The sequence below is a fragment of the Polypterus senegalus genome, chromosome 16 (assembly GCF_016835505.1).
Source record: "Polypterus senegalus isolate Bchr_013 chromosome 16, ASM1683550v1, whole genome shotgun sequence".
NCBI lineage: Eukaryota > Metazoa > Chordata > Cladistia > Polypteriformes > Polypteridae > Polypterus > Polypterus senegalus.
In genome coordinates, this window is record NC_053169.1 from 526,403 (window position 1) to 548,306 (window position 21,904).

At 42.0% G+C, this 21,904-nt stretch overlaps 1 protein-coding gene across 1 annotated transcript in view; it reads left to right on the top strand.

The window, feature by feature from the left end:
• Positions 1-854: 854 nt before the first annotated feature.
• derl1 (derlin 1) overlaps positions 855-21,904 on the top strand; it is a 43,600-nt gene continuing 22,550 nt past the window's right edge. Inside the window, exons 1-4 of the mRNA XM_039738998.1 lie at positions 855-1,258; positions 15,740-15,851; positions 15,954-16,018; positions 21,793-21,819. Of these exons, the coding sequence (XP_039594932.1) occupies positions 1,106-1,258; positions 15,740-15,851; positions 15,954-16,018; positions 21,793-21,819 (357 nt within the window). The 5' untranslated portion in view covers positions 855-1,105. The remainder of the gene's footprint in view (positions 1,259-15,739; positions 15,852-15,953; positions 16,019-21,792; positions 21,820-21,904) is intronic.

The following is a 21,904-nucleotide window of genomic DNA, read 5'->3' on the forward strand; positions in this document are numbered from 1 at the left end:
AGAATTTAGTGCAGGAAAAGTGGATGAAATTTGATGTCGCCTACATCTACAAACTGGTGGCATCAACGTCAGACAGAATTGCAGTTGTTCATTACTCATTACACACTATTTGATAAGATTTATCTAGAAGTGACTTATTTTTGTTTTATATATATATATATATATATATATATATATATATATATATATATATATATATATATATATATATACTGTGTGGTGCTGCTGGTGGGGAGACAAGAGTACAAATCGCCTTGCATATACACACACCTCTGATTCATAACTTTAAACTACACGGATAAATCTATAATTATTTCACAACACTACATCAACTAATGAGAGTGCAAACCTCAACGGAAATCCGTAAATGACAGAGTAAAATTAATCGATTAGCTTTTTCACAGGAACAATAATCTGATCAAAATGTTTAGGAAAATATCTCTCGAAATACAATCAATACAAACGATATACCATATACAAAAAGAGACTTCGTGTTCTCCTACATTGCTCGTTAATTCAACGTATCAACGTATTTATTCAACGTATGGTTCCTGCTTGCATACGCATGATACCTTCTAAAACAAGCTTGCCGTCAGCCCCAATTTGCCGTCTAAACCTTAATTTAGTCTGCAAGTGTCGTTATGTCTATTTTTAGAACCGAAAGCCAATCCTTTAAAAGCGCATCGTCACCGTGAACACTTAGCTTGGTGTTTTCACCGTTGGAAAGATGAATGTTGATTGACAAGCGATCACCCAATGATAAGAGGGAGACGGGAACAGGAGGCCAATAATAAGCATTGACGTTTCCTTGACCGCACCCATTAGTCGCGCGCATGACTTTTCTTAAAGGTAATGTCGCTTTTTTTTTCCTCCCCTCACAAGCAGTCGCAGAGAGGAAGTTCGCGTGTATGCAGAGGAAACAAGTCGGGGACGTCCACGTCAGGCAACTCACTTTCACGTTACAGTACCAGTCATTTCATGGAGGTTAGAACGAGTTGTTAAAGTGAAGAGTTCGCAATTGGAGAGGTAACTTTGGATTGTGCTCGTCTTTGGAAGCTGACAAAACTGCAAAGGAAAATCCACGAGTGACACTTTTACAGTGAAGATGTCAGATATTGGCGATTGGTTTAAGAGCATCCCGTTCATCACTCGATACTGGTTTGCTGGGTCAATTATTGTTCCTCTGATTGGAAAACTTGGACTAATCAGTCCGGTGAATCTGGTATTATGGCCGGATAACTTTCTTTACAAATTTCAGGTAAGGGGCGTGACGGCTTGGACACCTCACTGTACGAATTGCTGATCACCTTTTTACGTGTAAAAACTCGAGATCTGTTCAGATGTTTTCACGATTTTTTTTATTTTGATATACTTAATTATTCGTCGTTGGGTATTTGTTTGTAGTGTCATTACATTATAAGTAAAGGGCGGGCGATTTCAAGTATGACTTAATAGTGGTATGTTGTTAACAGCATGCACTGTAGATAAATCTTTAATATTTGTAATCAGTAGTACCACCTATCAACTGAAATATTTGCTAGAAATCAGTGGCTCATATAAATGACAAAAATATTTCTACAGTGTAGGCTTTTCTCGTAGTAGGCCGTGTAAGTGGGTATAGCGTGTTGATAGTAGATAGGGGCGGGCCTTAAGACTGAAATGTGGCTTGGCCAATAAGAGGAGAGGATTAGGCCATTTAGTCCCTCCTCCAGGAATAGTGTAACGTAATTTCCGTTATTCAAATTGTTCTTCTGCAGGTGGAAAACAAATGCATTGTCTTCGTCAGAAATACTTTGAGATCAGTTTCAGTATTTTTGTCCGCTGCGTAGGAGAAAACCCGCAAATAACATAAACCATTAGATGTCTACCCGTGCAAGACGTCTCTCTTTGTGGGTTTCCCTGTATTTTTTCACCCGAAAAACCCTCATTTTTGGGCCACTTGAGGACCAGATTTTGTGCAGGAAATTACACCTTTATGACAAAGAGTAAACCTGTAAGTGTCTTTGCAGAAATGAGAAGCGCTTGAAGTTGTGCATGACGCATAAAGCAGACCCAAGGAGTTCAACCTTTAATGGAATACACGAGATCAAAGTTACTTTCTTTCAGAATTTTTTTTTTAAATGGGGAACGGTAATAAAGGCCAGTGGAGTATTGTTTAATGCTTTTTTGAGGTTGCTGATTACGAATATGATCAACATTGTTGCCTCTCACAACTTAGACCCCATGTACCTTCCATGTGTGTATTTTGAAGGTTTACTTTGGGTACTCCATTGTTTTCTCCTCCAATTTCATGTAGGTTCACTGTTATCCCGTATCTATTTTATCCAATCCAAGGTCACATCTGTGTGGTGTTTTTGTATAACAATGAAGCCCCATCCTTTTATGTAGTTTGGCCTGCTTGACTTCATTTGGGTTAGGCTTTTACTCAAGACTATTCCCTGCAGTTCACAACAGTTCAGAAACGCTGACACTTATTCTTACTCATCCATTTGGGGTCATCGGTTAGCCTAACGTGTGTCTTCACCCAAAGCATACTAGCGCAAGCAATAACTTAAAACTCGGGATGATAATCGCTGTACCCCAGTGGCGTCCATGTCACAGCAAATAGAGGAAAAATAATGCCAATAGTGTGCATCATCAGAAAATTAAATACAGGCAGAGGATGTTTGTGAAGTTCATTGTCGTGTGTACATAGTAGAGTGAAATTTACAGTACACATGCATGTCTCCTTGAAACAGTTGAAAAATAAAAACAAATAATATACTTAGCATGCAATATATATATATATTATATGTATGCAATATGTATATAAACTGCTCAAAAAAATTAAAGGAACAATTTGAAAACACATCAGATCTCAATGGGAAAAAGAAATCCTCCTGGATATCTATACTGATATAGACTGGGTAATGTGTTAGGAACGAAAGGATGCCACATCGTTTGATGGAAATGAAAATGATCAACCTACAGAGCCCTGAATTCAAAGACGCCCCAAAAATCAGAGTGAAAAAATTGTGGCAGGCTAGTCCATTTTGCCAAAATTTAATTGCAGCAACTCCAAATTGTACGCAGCACTTTGTATGGCCCCTGTGTTCTTGTATACATGCCTGACAACATCGGTGCATGCTTCTAATGAGATGACAGATGGTGTTGTGGGGGATCTCCTCCCAGATCTGGACCAGGGCATCACTGAGCTCCTGGACAGTCTGAGGTGCAACCTGGTGGCATTGGATGGACCAAAACATAATGTCCCAGAGGTGTTCTATTGGATTTAGGTCAGGAAAGTGTGGTGGCCAGTCAATGGTATCAATTCCTTCATCCTCCAGGAACTGCCTGCATACTCTCACCACATGAGGCCAGGAATTGTCGTGCACCAGGAGCCACTGTACCAGCATAGGGTCTGACAATGGGTCCAAGGATTTCATCCTGATACCTAATGGCAGCCAAGGTGCCTTTGTCAAGCCTGTAGCGGTCTGTGTGACCCTCCATGGATATGCCTCCCCAGACAATCATTAACCCACCACCAAACTGCTCATGCTGAATGATGTTACAGGCAGCATAATGTTCTCCATGGCTTCTACAGACCCTTTCACTTCTGTCACGTGCTCAGGGTGAACCTGCTCTCATCTGTAAAAAGCACAGGGCACCAGTGGTGCATCTGCCAATTCTGGTATTCTATGGCGAATGCCAATCGAGCTGCATGCTGCTGGGCAGTGAGCTCAGGGCCCATTAGAGGACATGGGGCCCTTGGGTCACCCTCATGAAGTCTTTCTGGTTGTTTGGTCAGAGACATTCACACCAGTGGCCTGCTGGAGGTCATTTTGTAGGGCTCTGGCAGTGCTCATCCTGTTCCTCCTTGCCCAAAGGAGCAGATACTGGTCCTGCTGATGGGTTATGGACCTTCTATGGCCCTCTTCAGCTCTCCTAGAGTAACTGCTTGTCTCCTAGAATCTCCTCCATGCCCTTGAGACTGTGCAGGGAGACACAGCAAACCTTCTGGCAATGACACATATTGATGTGCCATCCTGGAGAAGTTGGACTACCTGTGCCAGCTCTGTAGGGTCCAGGTATCGCCTCATGCTACCAGTAGTGACACTGACTGTAGCCAAATGCAAAACTAGTGAAGAAACAGTCAGAAAAGATGAGGAGGGAAAAATGTCAGTGGCCTCCACCTGTTAAACCATTCCTGTTTTGGGGGTCATCTCATTGTTGCCCCTCTAGTGCATCTGTTGTTAATTTCATTAACACCACAGCAGCTGAAACTGATTAACAACCCCCTCCGCTACTTAACTGACCAGATTAATATCCCATAAGTTTCATTGACTTTATGCTATACTCTGATTAAAAAGTGTTCCTTTAATTCTTTTGAGCAGTACTGTATATATATACATACACAATCATATGTAATATTTAGAATATTCATTTGCAAGTATGGACAGATGTCTGTAATACAATCAGATTGTGCTAACTGTTCATTTACTCAAATCTACTCATTATCAATATTATGTAAAACTAGCCACACCACCTGTTGAAGACATGAATAGAATCATTAAAAAATATTGGCTATTTCGTGCTCTGCGTGTACTTTCAGTGCCTTTCCTCCATGTTCACATGTGCCTGAACCCCTCTTGACCGGTGCTCCGTCTCTCGAGTGCGCTCCCGTACAGCCCACTACTCCGGCTCTCTCGTTATTTCCAAGGCGACTTTCGCACTTCCTGTCCGGTTTTCTACTTCCCATCTCTAATGGCGACACGCTCCGCGGGCCTCCTATGCCGTTACTCCCCCTCATGCGTCTCACATTTGCACTTCCTCTTTCGTCTCGCCACCAACACCAAACTGACCAATCAGATTGCTCAAAGGGACTGGATACACACACACACACCCTAGCGTTTTATTATGTGGTAGAGAGAGGCCTGACAGAGTGCGCCGCCGTGGTTTGATTCCCAGTCCAGTCGCTGAGTGAGTAACGTTTGCACCTCTACCCTATGTGCGTGACTTTTTGGTTTCTAATCATGTCTCCAATGATAAATGGGTGCTGCTCAGCACTACTCCTATCATACTGTTCCCCCAAGTAATCATATTCGTTAACCCTATCCTAAGACGGCATTCTTGGAGTGCAAATCATTTTAAAAAAGAAAAAAAAAAGCGAGGGGTTAAATAAAAGGCGCCGCATTACAGGAGGTAGTGGAAATAAATCACTAAACACAGAATGCGTAGGTACAAATAAGAAAAATAAAAATGAAACAAGAGCCCTGATTGGAGGACATGTTCGCTTGGCTGGTACAGCTCAATATATTAGAATATCATTGAAACGTTAATTTATGTCAGTAATCCATCCATCCATTATCTAACCCGCTATATCCTAACTACAGGATTACGGGGGCCTGCTGGAGCCAACACAGGGCACAAGGCAGGAAACAAACCCCGGGCAAGGCACACACACACACGCACACACACACTAGGGACAATTTAGGATCGGCAATGCACCTAACCTGCATGTCTTTGGATTGTGGGAGGAAACCCACGCAGACACGGAGAGAACATGCAAACTCCACTGGGAAACGAACCCGGGGTCTCCTAACTGCAAGGCAGCAGCGCTACCCACTGCACCACCGTGCCATCCTATTTCAGTAATTCAATTCAAAAAGTGAAATTTGTATAAATTCATTACACACAGAATGATCCATTTCAAGCATTTATTTCTTTTCATTTGGCTGATTATGGCTTATAGGTTATGAAAACCCCAAATTCAGTATGTCAGAAAGTTTAGAATATTGTGAAAACGTTCCATATTGTAGACTGCTGGTGTCACAACTCCACTCGGCTAATTAACCCAGAAGACCCCGAGCCTTGAAATGGTCTCTCAGTCTGTTTCAGTAGGCCACACCATCAGACTGCTGACCTGACAGACGTCCAGAAGGCAGTCATTGAGACCCTCACTCCACAAGGAGGAGAAGCCATAAAGGAAAGATGGCTGTCCAAAGAGTGCTGTAACCAAGCATATTAATGGAGAGTTGAGTGGAAAGAAAAAATGTGACAGCAGAAAAAGGAGCTGTCATTACTGATTTAACGTAGTGCTATTGTGAAAATAGCCCCGAATTGTCCTTAATAATGGCTCCGAAGTGCTAAAAGTACATGTAGTGATGCTGGTAGTTCTTCAAAGCCTAAGACAAACTGTGAGGTGCTTCCCGTGAGTGAAAAGAACCAAGAATGGAGGAGCCGGGGAGTACCTGCAATAGGCTAGGATATGTTTTTTAAGATATACATGTAAAAACGTGTTTAAAGTGTACGTGTGTAGAATCATCATCTCATGAGGGTTAAGCTAAAAAATTAATCACTTTTAGTCGAGAGAGAGCGCACAAGTATAATAATGTACAATGTATTTAATTATCATTTAACGTTGGTAATGTCTTATTGTGCGTAGTTTATCAATTAATCTTTATCATAGGTATGTATTATGAAGGATACCAGGGCATCAGCGAGCTCTAAACCCCCAAACACGAATACACAAAGAGGTTAAAATAACGGAAGGTTTATTCAGTCCACCCTCACCGAGTATCACAAGCGCACAATAAACAAGTGTTCTCTTTCTCTCCTTAATTCTCTCACCGCCACACTGCCCTCCTCCAATCAAGTGTTGCCTGCCTTCCTCCCAGCTCCGACTCACCCGGATAAGGGAGTGTGGTCCCTTTTATTACAGACCCGGGAGCACTTCCGATGCCAGGGCAATTGCCCAATGGAAGCACTTTTGGGTCACATGGAAGCCCATTATAACAGGGAGCTTGTCTTTCTGCAGCGCCCTCTCATGGCACCCTGTGACCCCAGCAGGGCTGCCCTGCTAGACTAAGGTTCCAACTGGGCACGGATATCTGGGGCTGCTGCCATCTAGTGGGCTGGGGGCAAGGGGAGAGAAAGAAATCCTCAGTGGCATCTTTCCTTTTCAGTGGGCTGTCCGTCCATCACTTCTGGTCCTTCTTTCTGGGTCTGATCCCTTTCTTCTCCCCAGCTAGGACGCCCATATGCCGGTTAGGAGCCTTCCATCCAGGAAAGGAACCATCCCCTCTTCTGCCGTGGATGCTCATCCAGCCCTTGTGGCATCTACAGTATGTAAATGGAAAACAGTTTATATACAGGGTTCGCTGCTAGCCGTGGTTTCAGGCATCGACGTTAGGCCTTGGAACATGTCAGCTGTGGATCTGCTGTACGTAACTTAGGTGTGAGAGGTTTTGCCTAATTCCTCTAGATCAGTGCTTCCCAGACTCGGTCCTGGGGACCCCCTGTGGCTGCAGGTTTTCATTCTAACCCTTTTCTGAATGAGTGACCTGTTTTTGTTGCTAATTAACTTCTTTTGAACTCATTTTAAATGATTTGCTCTTGAAAACTCAGACCCCTTAATTGTTTCTTTTTCCTTAATTAGCAGCCAAACAATAATGAGATGTAAAATGAGCCAAAACAACTGGTGTCCATCATACAATACCTGAAAATAAAGAAAGGTGAAGGTCTCGGGAATGTTGATCTGCTCAGGTCCTCCAGTGCGCTTAGAAAGAGAAAATCAATAATTTCAGAAATGTCTGCTAATGCACCACGAGAGCAACAACAAGCCACAGAATTAAAGATCGGGTTTAATTAATAACGAGAACTGGCACCTCATTAAGCAGCTGGTTGGAGTGAAATTGGTTTGCGTTTGAGGCCTGACTTAGTCGGCCTTCTGTTGGCTCCATCACTTCACTTTACATTTCTGTTTGGGTGCCATTTAAGGAAAGGAATGAAGACATTCAGGGGAACAAATCTTAAAAAAGGTAATTCAATTAAAATTCAATTAAAATAAATTCACAAGAAGTTAAGTAGCAGCACAAACAGGGTACTCAAAAAAAAAAAAAAAAAAAAAGGGGTTAGAATGTAAACCTGTAGCCACGGTGGTCTTCCAGGACAGGACTTGGGGACCCCCTGCTCTAAATCGGGGGCACACTGTGGCTGCAGATTTTTTGTTTTTTTGTTCCAATCAACTTCTGTTTTTAATTGGACTCCTGGGCTAATTAAGTGATGTGTTATTTCCCAGATTCTGTGTTTTGTGAACAGTATAGAAATTAGGAAACTGAGTTTGTTTAAAAGAAATATTAAAATGTACTAAGCAGTTATATGGGAACAATGTTTTTTTTTTTACTTTTTAACAATATTTTCATCTTGATTTTCATCCTACTTTTCTAGGTGTTCTAATTGTTTAATTAATCCATTATTTACTAATTAGTGGGTCTGACACTGAAGTACTTGCAGCCTTTGATCATTCAGTGTTTGCCTGGGTGTCTGCTCTTCTCGTTTTAATTGTCATTATTAAGATACAACGAAGGGGGAAAAACTGCACAGAGAGGGGACAAAATAGAATGAAATCAACAAATGAGAGTTAAGCATTTAAATCTTTAGCAAAAGCAGAAATATTTGTAAATGTCTTATAAATGTAAACATCATGCTGCTGTGCTTTTCTGAATGTAAAATAAGAGAAAAAAAATACCAGCTAATGAAATGTCACTGATTATGAATCTGGTTGGAACAAAAACCTGCAGCCACAGGGGGTCCCCAGGACCGAGTTTGGGAAGCACTGCACTATATATATTTATGTGAATTTCCCCTTGGGATTAATAAAGTATCTATCTATCTATCTATCTATCTATCTATCTATCTATCTATCTATCTATCTATCTATCTATCTATCTATCTATCTATCTATCAGTGTTTCCCAACCTCAGTTCTGGGGGACCCACTGCGGCTGCAGGTTTTTTTATTCCAATCAACTTCTGTTTTTAATTGGACTCCTGAGCTAAATAAACACATCACTTAATATCTCCCAGGTTATGTGTTTTGGGAACAATATAGCAATTAGAAAACCATCCATCCATCCATCTACCATCCAACCCGCCATATCCTAACTACAGGGTCACGGGGGTCTGCTGGAGCCAATCCCAGCCAACACAGGGCACAAGGCAGGAAACAAACTCCGGGCAGGGCGCCAGCTCACTGCAGGGCACACATTAGGGACAACTTAGGATCACCAAATGCACCTAACCTGCATGTCTTTGGACTGTGGGAGGAAACCCACGCAGACACGGGGAGAACATGCAAACTCCACGCAGGGTCCTGGGTCTCCTAACTGAGAGGCAGCAGCTCTACCCACTGCGCCACCGTGCCACCCCAATTAGAAACCTAAGTTTGATAAAATTATATAATATATAATATAAATATATATATATAATATATAATAATAAAATAATACATATATTATTTTATGAATATATATATATATATATATATATATATATATATACTGTATGTATGTATGTATGTGTGTGTGTGTGTGTGTGTGTGTGTGTGTGTGTGTATATATATATATATATATATATATATGTATAGATATGTGTGTGCACCAAGCAGGTATATAGGAATGATGTATTTTTTTCTTTTTAACAATATTTTCATCCTACTTTTCTAGGTGTTCAAATTGTTTAATTAATCCATTATTTACTAATTAGCGGGTCTGACACTAAAGTACTTGCAGCCTTTGATTATTCAGTGTTGTTTGCCAGCGTGTCTGCTCTGCTCCTTTTTAATTGTCATTATTAAGATACAACGAAGGCTTAAACGGCACAGAGAAAGGGCGAAATGAAATGAACTCGGCAAACGAGAGTTAAGCATTTAAATCTTGAGCAAAAGCAGAAATATTTCTAAACGTCTTATAAATGTAACAATCACGCTGCTGTGCTTTTCTGAATGGAGAATAAAAGAAAAATAATAGCAGCTAATTAAATGATCAGCGCTGTCAGGTGTTGTCACTGATTAGGAATCTGCTTGGAACAAAAACCTGAAGCCACAGGGGGTCCCCCACAGGACCGAGTTTGGGAAACGCTGCTCTAGATGACTAGAAGAGCAGCGGCCATACAATGCAAGAAGCTTTTATTAGGGTTAGCCAGACCAGTTTATAGCGTCATTGCAGTCACACATACAGTATGTGACGTTCATCATGCCGCACGTTGCGACCCAGCTGGAGAATCACAAACACGACGGTCTCAGACGTACACCACGGGTCACTAACGTGCTTTGGTGCATTCGGACATTCAATTTATGAAACACGGCATTAACGGTGCCCAGCTTATAAACAAGAGATTGTCATCATTTCTTTATGCAAGTGGAGCCAGAGGCTGTGAAAATAAAAACCTGAAGGGTAAACGTAATGCTGCAAGCTAATCCTAAATAAAGCTTTTAAGGTCCACTTTTCCACTAATTCTTTGACAAATCTATGTTAATAAAGACAGACATTTTTAACTTCATGTCTGGGCATCACTCAAACAGCTCAACTGATTTACATAAAATTAGATATGTAAACTCTTCTTGGTCCCAATCCGAGTATACGCGTCTTTGCCTGAGGCAGCTTTGCTGGGTAATCTTGCCATGAGGCACATTATTTTCTTACATTACTAGGGGGCTCTGCCCCCTGCTTGCTTTGCTCACCAACCCCCGGTTTTGGTTAACCGGATATACAATTTAAAGAGATTGTTATTTTCATGGGAATTGTTACATATGCATTATTTTCACTTTTACTTTAAAATGTTGGTTAAAACAATATTTGGAATTAACTTTTCTTCAAGATCGCATTGAATTTTGATTCTGTGTTTGGAGTTTCATCGTGACAACGTAACATATAACTGCTCGTGAGTGAATTTTGTTTCTTTCTCTCTAATAAATAACCCAACTTTTTCAAATGTTTGTCCCTGTGATTTGTTAATTGTCATAGCAAAAGCAATTCTAATGGGAAACTGTGAACGTTTTAATACGAATGGCATATCAAGATCTCCTTTTGTGTCTAACGTTATTCTCAGAATATGTACTACATTACCTTTCTTGTTGCCCATTTAAAATTTTACACGTTCGAATTGTTCGACCAGTTGTTAATACATTGCATAGCCCATCACTCGTACATAAATTACGCAATAACATTACGATGCATCCTTCATTCAACAGTAATTTGGCCAGTGGAAGACCGGACAGTGTTAACGGTTGTAGATATTCTTCATGATATTGTAAGTTGATGTTTTCATCTTCCGCACCATCACCACCACTGCCCTCATCCACCTGGAAAGAGGAAATACATATGTAAGAATGCTGTTCATAGATTACAGCTCGGCTTTCAACACCATCATCCCCTCAAAACTCGTCTTGAAGCTTGACGACCATCTGCAGATGGATTTTCTCTTTCCTCACAAACAGGCCCCAGGTGGTGAGAGTTGGCAAACACACACCCTCATCACTCATTTTAAACACAGGAGCGCCACAGGGCTGTGTGCTTAGCCCCCTCTTGTATTCCTTGTTCACCCACGACTGTGTTGCAAAACACGGCACAAACACCATCATCAAGTTTGCAGACGACACAACCATCATAGGCCTTATCACTGACAACGATGAGACGGCCTACAGTGAGGAGGTGCTGGCACTGAGAAATTGGGGCCTGGATAACAACTTGTTTCTTAATGTCAGCAAAACCAAGGAGCTGATCGTGGACTATCGGAAACAGCAAGGCGGAGAACACCAGGCCATCTACATCAGCGGCGTAGAAGTTGAAAGAGTTAAGCCGCTTCAAGTTCTTCGGAGTAAACATCATCGAGGATCTCTCGTGGACCCTTCACATAGACACTGTGGTTAAGAAAGCTCACCAGCGGCTCTACTTCCTGAGGAGGCCGAGGAAGTTTGGCATGAATGCCAACATCACCTCAAACTTTTACAGGAGTGTGGTCGAAAGTCTGCTGACGGGTTGCATTACCGTCTGGTATGGGAGCTGCTCTGCCAGCAGCCGGAAAATCACTACAGAGAGTGGTGAAGGCAGCAGAGCACATCACGGGCAAGAATCTCCCTGCCACTGAAGACATTTACCTCCATCGGTGCTTGCGTAAGACGAGCAGCATCATAAAGGACCACAGCCATCCAGCACACCAGCTGTTCTCCTTGTTACCGTCTGGCAGACGATACAGGAGTCTGGCTGCTCGGACTACAAGACTTAAGAACAGTTTTTACCACCAGGCCATTCGACTCTTCAACATCAACACCTGAACACCCACATACTCTTACGTTACACCTACATTGCACTACTCGCACACAAACTGTACCTGCATACACTCTGAATACTGACTGGAATATGCATCTGTACTTTATAAAACATTATCTGTGCAATAAGTGTCATTTGTACTTGCTGCTCATTCAACTCCTATTGCTCTATAACTTCTTTTAAAATGTACACATTTTATTGTATATAGCCAGTCTATTTTTAACTTGTAATTTTTTTGTTATTTTTAATTATTTTTTAGCTTTATTGGATCTAGGCTGAGTGACTTGTTTTTCTCGTTATACACATTTCATTGTATGTTGACCCTGTGTTAACCTATATATGACAAATAAACCTAAACCAACTGTTTCAGCAGAGTCTATTGATATGCATGTAACGAATTTGCCATGTAACCGATTGACACTTTTCGCGTTAATTCGTTTGACTTCATCGTTTCTAGGTGCCATATTTAGATGAATGGGTGATTCTAAACTGTATCCTTGTAAAAGTGTGTGTGTGTTCATAAGGAAGCCCTATAATGGATTGGTGTCTGTCCAGGTTAAGTGCCGAATGCACCTGATGACCGTGGGTCTTGTTTGAAAAAAGTTGTAAGTAGGGCGTGACTTGAAAGAATCTCGTGGCAAAAGTCTCCGTCTCGCAGGACTTCCTTCCAAAAAGTCACGTCTCGTCGCAGGATTTTTTTTATTATAATAGAGAGATGAGAATGGGAAACACTTTAGTTTAGGGTACTGCAGGAATGCATTTGTTGCGCATTTACTCTTGTGTAACGAGATTTTAACAAAGGCTTCCTTTGGTCGTTGAATGTAACATGTAGACTACGGTGAAATTATACCTTGCTTCTGCTAATCATTTGTAAAATGAAAGTCTAACTTGAAAAATTACACAGGCAACCAAGTACAAAATCGTGCATCTGTTATTAGGGATAGTCAAAGATTGTCGAATCAAGAGGCTCATTGTCTGTTCAAAAGTCAAGCACCAATTGGCGCGTTTACATGCGCTTCAATAACACGGTTATTCACCGTGACCTGATTTCTAAAATGCCGTGTTATCTTTTAGAGAAATAGAGAAATTGGATTATCGGGTTATTGGCTTCTGTGAAACCCGATTATCTGAGGTAGATCTCTCCAGGATTTAATCTGTCAATGTGGCCATTTAAATCCATAATGGGGTTACCGTTAAGGATTTTGTTGTCTGCGCATGTATTTGCTTCACGCGCACACTTTCAGCAGCCTCTGGTAAAAGAGTCCACAGAATACATCTCCAGGAGCAAATGTTCAGGCAATCTCGTTATTTATTCTCCTGACTGAAGTTAACCGTGTCAATATTTCAGAAATTGATAAATTAAGCTGAACGTACAGTGTTAAACTCAGCCACACAATCTTGAGAACAGTATGGTAAAACGTTGTAAGCAATACGTTACCTAGTCAGATTACTTTGTAAAGTAACGAGCAATGTAACGCATACCTTACTAAGATAAAAATACTGCACTGGGTATAAGGCAAGAAGCACACATACTGGTATGCCAGGCCTTTGCAGGGCAAGCATCAGTTGACTAAACAGGTTTACAAAATTCAAGAAAATTATCACGGGCATCATGCTTATTTTGGTATTTATGGTGGATGATAATGATGACGTGCACATTTTATTTTGCCAAATTACAAATACAAATCAATTATTGTCTAAGTGTAACCAGCGCTTATTTCTCCTCCATAAACTCAAACTATTTAAAGTAGACAAGGACCTCATGTTGTCCTCTTTCTCGCAGTCTGATCCAGTCTGTGGTCACTTTCAGTTTCATGCCTGGTTTAATAGTCTGACAAACCAAAACTCAAAAAAGCTCCAGCAGATTGCAAAGTATGCAGTTAAAAGTTATTGGGACTGATGGAGATGATTTGACAAGTGTGTGCGTGTCAGAGGGCAGGCAATGTTAAAGAAACTGGAAATCATGTCAACTGATGACCGACATCCATTACATGGAGAACTAAAGTTCACTAAATCAGGAAGGAGAGTCGCTTTGAAAACCCACACAAATCGCTCCAGAAACTCCTTTCTTCCTAGTGCCATATGACTTTTCAATAAGAAATATCAGAGATAATGATTAAGGTTTTGATATATATCCTGTAACCTTTTTTTTTGGTGTAAATATGTATTATCTAACTGCCTTACCCTTTACCTTACCTTACCTTACCTTACCTTAACCTTTCTTGTTTCTATTTGTCTGTTTTATTTCATTCTGTCTGTTATTAGATGCAACTGAGAAGGCAAATTTCATGTTTTCTTGTGTAAACGTAATTAGGGCCTGGATAACAACTTGTTTCTTAACGTCAGCAAAACCAAGGAGATGATCGTGGACTATCCGAAACAGCAAAGCGGAGAACACCAGGCCATCTACATCAGCGGCGTAGAAGTTGAAAGAGTTAACCACTTCAAGTTCTTCGGAGTAAACATCATCGAGGATCTCTCGTGGACCCTTCACATAGACACTGTGGTTAAGAAAGCTCGCCAGCGGCTCTACTTCCTGAGGAGGCCGAGGAAGTTTGGCATGAATGCCAACATCACCTCAAACTTTTACAGGAGTGTGGTCGAGAGTCTGCTGACCGGCTGCATTACCGTCTGGTATGGGAGCTGCTCTGCCAGCAGCCGAAAATCACTACAGAGAGTGGTGAAGGCAGCAGAGCACATCACGGGCAAGAGTCTCCCTGCCACTGAAGAAGACATTTACCTCCATGGGTGCTTGCGTAAGACAAGCAGCATCATAAAGGACCACAGCCATCCAGCACACCAGCTGTTCTCCTTGTTACCGTCTGGCAGACGATACAGGAGTCTGGCTGCTCGGACTACAAGACTTAAGAACAGTTTTTACCACCAGGCCATTCGACTCTTCAACATCAAACGTGTGACTAAATAAAGAAACCCGAAGGGGAACTCCAGAAGATTACTTGTGGATGTAAACGCCGATTGTTAAGACACAAGGTTTCGGCCTAACCGGGTTATTCACCTTAACCCATAAACACCCTCAGTGCTCACATCATAGCATTTAGGCTTGAGCTGATTTCCCAAAAGGGCCTGTGTGCTCTCGTTGTGCTCCTGTGGGGTTCCCAGAGTTACTTCAGTTTCTCCTCCCAGTCCTAAAAATGTGCTTTTGAACTTTAACTGGAAACTTGTAAGATACCCCAGTGTGACTGAAATGGAGTCTCTGTTCTTAATTGTATTTGTTACAATCCGCTTTATCTGTATCTCTCTGGGATTGTGAACAGAATACAATGAATCTGAGTATTGATGAACACACATATGCAGACTCTGACACTTGTTTGTCGTATTTATAGCGTAATGAAACGTGACGTATGACAGAATTACAGAAGGGGTTAAGATGACCATTCCATTGGTCAATTAACAGTTAAGTCAATGGGTGGATCTCAAAATAAAAGGATTAGCAAGTTTGTCACGTATTCTTACTATTATTACCTATTACTGACATTATTAGAGACCTATATAGCTGCATTCATGGTGCTCTCAGATTTTATTTTATGAAACCCATGTTCATTTTGTTTTGTCATATGCTATAATAATTTGAATTACTATATATGACTTGGTCAATAAAAATTGTTTAGCTGTGTTGTCTTATTTTTACAGATCTGGCGGCCAATCTCATCAACACTGTACTTTCCAGTAGGCCCTGGAACAGGATTTCTTTATTTGGTTAATCTCTATTTCCTTTATCAGTACTCTTCGAGATTAGAAACAGGTACGAGCCTGTTCTTTTTAATACGGAGTTTTTCTTAAATCATGTAAATAAGACTAGAACAATTCTGCTTTATAATAAATACATCTATATCTTTTCCTCCAGGTGCTTTTGATGGACGGCCAGCGGACTACATGTTCATGTTGCTCTTCAACTGGATTTGCATAGTCGTATCCTTTTGGTTATTGAAGCTCTCGAAGGCAATGGTGTGACCTTTAAAAAAGATTTACGGTAGTCTCCTGTTATGTTGCCACAACAAAGCACTATTTCGTTTATTATATTCTTCTAGTTGTGCAAGGTAAGATGGTGTGCTGGCCACATAGTATTTTGTTAATAAGCAGTGATGTCTGATGGGTTGTTACCGCAGGTACCTTAATTGAGTAATAGTAGGAGGAAAAGCATTCTGTTTCATGTTATTATATTGAACAAATATAACTTTATTCCAAGCAACCTACCTTAACTTGTATTGCTGGGGTTTTATTAAGTCTGATGTGGAGACACAAACACATAAAATTCTGAATTCTTTATGCTAGATATCCACTTAAGTAGCAGACTTTTCCTCACTCTAAATAGTAAATACACACACACACACACCAATCTGCCACAACATTAAAAACGCCTACCTGATATTGTTTAGGACCCCCTCATGCTGTCAAAACAGCTCTGAGTCCTCCAGGCATGGACTCCACAAGACCCTGGAGGTGACCTGTGGTATTTGACACCAAAATGTTAGCAGCGGATCTTTTAAGTCTTGTGAGTTGCAAGGTGGGGCCTTCACAGATCAGATTTGTTTTTAAAGCACGTCCAACAGAGATACAGGTAATCACCTTGAACTCTTGGTCATGATCCTCAAACCATTCCTGAGCAATTTTTTGCAGCATGGCAGGGCGTGTTGTCCTGCTGAAAGAAGCCACTGTCATCAGGGAATACCATTGTACCACTGCCATGAATGGGTGTGTGTGGTCTGCAACGATCTTTAGATAGGCGGTACTTGTCAAAGTAACATCCACATGAGTGCCAGGACCCAAGGATTCCTGACAAGAGCATCAAACTGCCTCCACTGACTTGCCTTCTTCCCATAGTGCATTCTGCTGCCATCTCTCTCTTTCCCAGATAAATGATGGCACGCACACCTGGCCATCCACATGATCTAAAAGAAAACTTGATTCATCAGACCAGGCCACTTTCTTCCATTTCTGCATGGTCCAGTTTCAATGCTCACATGCCCATTGTAGGTACTTTCACTGGTGGCCGGAGGTCAGAATGGGCACTCTGACCGGTCTGTGGCCAGCATTTAGTTTCTCAGCAATTTGTGCTACAGTAGCTCTTCTTTGGGATTGGACCAGATGGGCCAGCCTTCACTCCTCACACGCATCATTGAGCCTTGGCTGCCCATGACTAACCACTGCATGTTGCGAACATCTTACAAGACCTGCCATATCGGAGATGCCCTGCCCCAGTCGTCTAGCCATCACAATTTGGCCCTTGTCAAAGCCGCTCAGATCCTTATGCTTGCCCATTTTTCCTGCTTCCAACACCTCACCTTCAAGAACTGACTGTTCACTTGCTTCATAATATATCCCACTGCTTGACAGGCGCCATTAGGTAGACAGACAGATAGATAATTTTTTTAATCCCAAGGGGAAGTTCACACACTCCAGCAGCAGCATACTGATACAAAACAATATTAAATTGCAGAGTGATAACAATGCAGGTATAACAGACAATAACTTTGTATAATATTAACGTTTACCCCGGGTGGAATTGAAGAGTCGCATAGTGTGGGGTCTCCTCAGTCTGTTAGTGGAGCAGGATGGTGACAGCAGTCTGTCTATCTCTGAAGCTGCTCCTCTGTCTGGAGATGATCCTGTTCAGTGGATTCTCCATGATTGACAGGAGTCTGCTCAGCGCCCGTCGCTCTGCTACAGATGTCAGACTGTCCAGCTCTGTGCCTACAATAGAGCCTGCCTTCCTCACCAGTTTGTCCAGATGTGAGGCGTCCTTCTTCTTTATGCTGCCTCCCCAGCACACCACTGCGCTCGCCACAACTGTCTGATAGAACATCTGCAGCATCTTATTACAGATGTTGAAGGACGCCAAACTTCTAAGGAAGTATAGTCGGCTCTGTCCTCTCTTGCACAGAGCATCAGTATTGGCAGTTTATCATCCAGCTGCACTCCCAGGTATTTATAGGTCTGCACCCTCTGCACAGTCACCTCTGATGATCACGGGGTCCATGAGGGGCCTGGGCCTCCTAAAATCCACCACCAGTTCCTTGGTCTTGCTGGTGTTCAATTCAATTTTTGAATTAAGAAAATTAAATTGCACTATTGTACTTAACGAGAAATTTAGAGGTACAGGAAATCCATGAATTGGTGTGTGTAAATAATACTTGTCAATTGCATTTTTATTTAGTAGTTGTACTAATATGTCCAGAGCCATCGCCTGTATTTGATGTGACATAGTGGCACTCATTGATTTGCTTTCCAAAAAAATCCCAAGAACACATGCAAATATTTTGAAATGCTGTATACACAAATGGGCATTGTATGTTTGCCTAATGAAGTAAACGCCTTGTGCAGGGCTAACGTTTTTCTTCAGTCTTTGTGTATTTTTTTTAAATGTAGCCTTCCCGCCATTGAACTGGCACGTTACCTGTGACATAGGATGAAATGTCACTCGTGGGATTCACATTAAACACATCCCACTACATTTTAATAACCAATGGGTCCAATGAAACAGTTATATTTCAAAGTAATGATTTGTAAACACTCACTCCTTTTTTTTTTTTAATTATTTGAATGCAACCACCATGTAAGCACTCCGCACAATCATAGATAGGAAACAACAAACGAAATATAAAAAAAAATAATATAACCCATTTATTAAACACACCACTCAAGGGATATTATCGCAGTTTGACTTAACTCGGGCAATTTATCCGAGTTACAGCACAAGTAAGGTTCACACATAGAAATCAACACTAAATATTATATATATATTGTAAACAAGGCGCTATATAGCAACCGACCCGGCACAGAATACGCAGAGGCACGTGTTCACACTCAAGGATCTTTTATTTTGTTTCTTCAGCCGTGTGACACGTCTTCCCCATGCCACACAGCCCAAACACAACCAAACACTTTCCTGGCACCACCACTCCTCCCAGGCAACCTCGTCCTCTTCCTCCCGATTCTGGCCTCGATCGCTGGGAGTCAGGCCCTTTTATACCCCACCCGGAAGTGATCCAGGTGCCTGACCAGCTGGTCTTAATTGCACCTCCGGGTGGGGCTGATAAACCGTCCAGTGTGGTGGCTGGTTCTCTGCAGCACCCCCTAGCGGCCACCCCATCTCCCAACCGGTCTGCTGTGGTGGACTCCATGTCCCATGGAGCCACGGGGGAGATTGAGGAGGAATCCACTGCCAGGGAGACTGCCCCCAAGCTCCCCGGGGAAGGTATTGCAATGTCCATGATGGCTCCCCCGGGACGTATGCGGCAGAGGCGTCACAATATATATAATTAAATTGTTGCCGTGCTTAGTTGGAGCTCATATGTTGTATACAACTTCACATGTACTCACGGAACTTTCACTGCACTTCACATTTACCTCCGTGGTGAAACTCAGGAATCTCACAGCTCCGTCTGGGATGACGCCAGTAGCTTCGTCTTGATGTGGGATTTATTTACGTTCCCTTTTTAAATAGCAAATTCATGTAAAGTAGGCATCCGATTCTTCATTTGTCTGTCCCTGCCCCTTTTTTTTTTTCAAAGCCAAGCTAAGCTCTCTTTTTCATCCGCGTTCCAATGAGCAAAACCCGCTCGATGCCTCTCGCGTTTAACACTGACCACCAAAAAAAAAACTTTTCGTCTCTCTCTTTTTTTTTTTATTTTAATCCGCTCTCCACAACCTTAGTACCAGCGTTCTCTTTTCTTTTCTTTTTTTTTTTTTTAAATACTCATTCAACACTGTCCCCCACCTCGCTCTGTCTCCATCCTCTTCCTCTCCCCTCAATCATTGGAGTACTGAGGACGCGCTGTATCTTGACTGGTAGTAAATAGCGCCAATCACATCTCTCGTCCTGCTTTCCCCAAAGCATAGAAAAGAAAATTTAAAAGTTGTGTCACTGAGGCGTGGGCGGCATGGTGGCGCAGTGGTAGCGCTGCTGCCTCGCAGTTAGGAGACCCGTTGGGGTTCGCTTCCCGGGTCCTTCCTGCGTGGAGTTTGCATGTTCTCCCCGTGTCTGCGTGGGTGTCCTCCCACAGTCCAAAGCCATGCAAGTTAGGTGGATTGGCGATTCTAAATTGTCCCTAGTGTGTGCTTGGTGTGTGGGTGTGTTTGTGTGTGTCCTGCGGTGGGTTGGCACCCTGCCCAGGATTGGTTCCTGCCTTGTGCCCTGTGTTGGCTGGGATTGGCTATGGCAGACCCCCGTGACCCTGTATTCGGATTCAGCGGGTTGGAAAATGGATGGATGGATGTCACTGAGGCTTACTTCTAAGTTTACTATTATACCCGACCAGTAACGGCGCCCTGCACGATAACATGCAGTGAATCCACTTGACTTGAGCATTCCTAGTTTTCCTCCTCTTTCTCTGCACGTTTATCATTCGTGTGCTCAGAGGTTGATGCGCCTGCTGGTTCCTGAGCAGCTGCTCTTTTCTCCACCTTAGCGGCCCACTTCTTCTCTTCTTCCGTCGACATCTCTTCGTGTTAAAACTGATTAGGTCAGTTGTTTGTGTTGCAATTACGTAGTACATTTTTAAAAAAATTTTCACTTAAGCTGGTACTTAAATAATAATGATTTAAAATATGAAGCGGCAGGGGAAGTGACAGCGAAAGTGGTGTGGATGAGAATGGTGCCTGTACGCATGCGCCGCATGCTGCTGAGTTGATTCTCCATTTTCCAACCCGTTGAATCCGAACACAGGGTCACAGGGGTCTGCTGGAGCCAAACCCAGCCAACACAAGGCAGGGCGCCAATCCACCACAGGACACACACGCACCCACACACTAGGGACAATATAGGATCGCCAGTCCACCTAACCTGCATGTCTTTGGACTGTAAGAGGAAACCCACACAGACCCGGGGAGAACATGCAAACTCCACGCAGGGAGGACCCGGGAAGCGAACCCGGGTCTCCTAACTGCGAGGCAGCAGCACTACCACTGCGCCACCGTGCCGCCCTATACAATTCTACAATAAAATAAAAATAAAAAGAGGAATAACCTTGGAGGTCAATCTTCATCCCGAAAGCGGATAGTAGACGTCACGTAGTATATGTGTACCAAATTTCAGGTCAATCGGTCAAATGGTTTGCGAGCTACAGGTGATTTAAAATCCTGGACAGACAAACTGACAGCCACGGTAGCGTATCATATATAAAGACTAGGAGGGTGCCACATAAAATTCTGTATTAGTTTTCAAAATGTTCCACAATGATAGTAGTTTTGGAAGTTACTACACCCTGATTTTTGCTTAAAATGGTCTATGTGTGAAAGTCAAAAATAGCAGAATGACGTTTGCCAATTCGGTTCTTTTCTCTGACCCTGAGCAAGTCACGTAGCTCATCTGCACTCCAGTTAAATGTAGTTGTGCTCTACCCTGGTGATGTAAGTTGTTCTGGATGAGGCTTTGGCCAAATAATGAAAAAGAGTAGTAAAAGACACACTTCTGTGAAAATGATCTCTTGTTTTATGTTATTTCTTTTTTTCTTTAGATGTACAAACTTATGGGTGTGAAATAGAGAGAGAGAGATGTGAAAGGCACTATATAATAGATAGATACTTTATTAATCCCAAGGGGAAATTCACATAATCCAACAGCAGCATACTGATACAAAAAAAAAACAATATTAAATTAAAGAGTAATAAAAATGCAGGTAAAAAAATGTTACTATTCTGTTCAGCTCGATCTTAAATGAATTCCTTGACAGTCTCTCAAACAGATCACTGGTATAATAATGGATATGCAGGTAAGGGTGATATGTTTCTCCATTTTTTTGTAAATATACAACAGATTTGAATCAGTAGCAGGTCTTAATAATTTCTTTCTGCCAA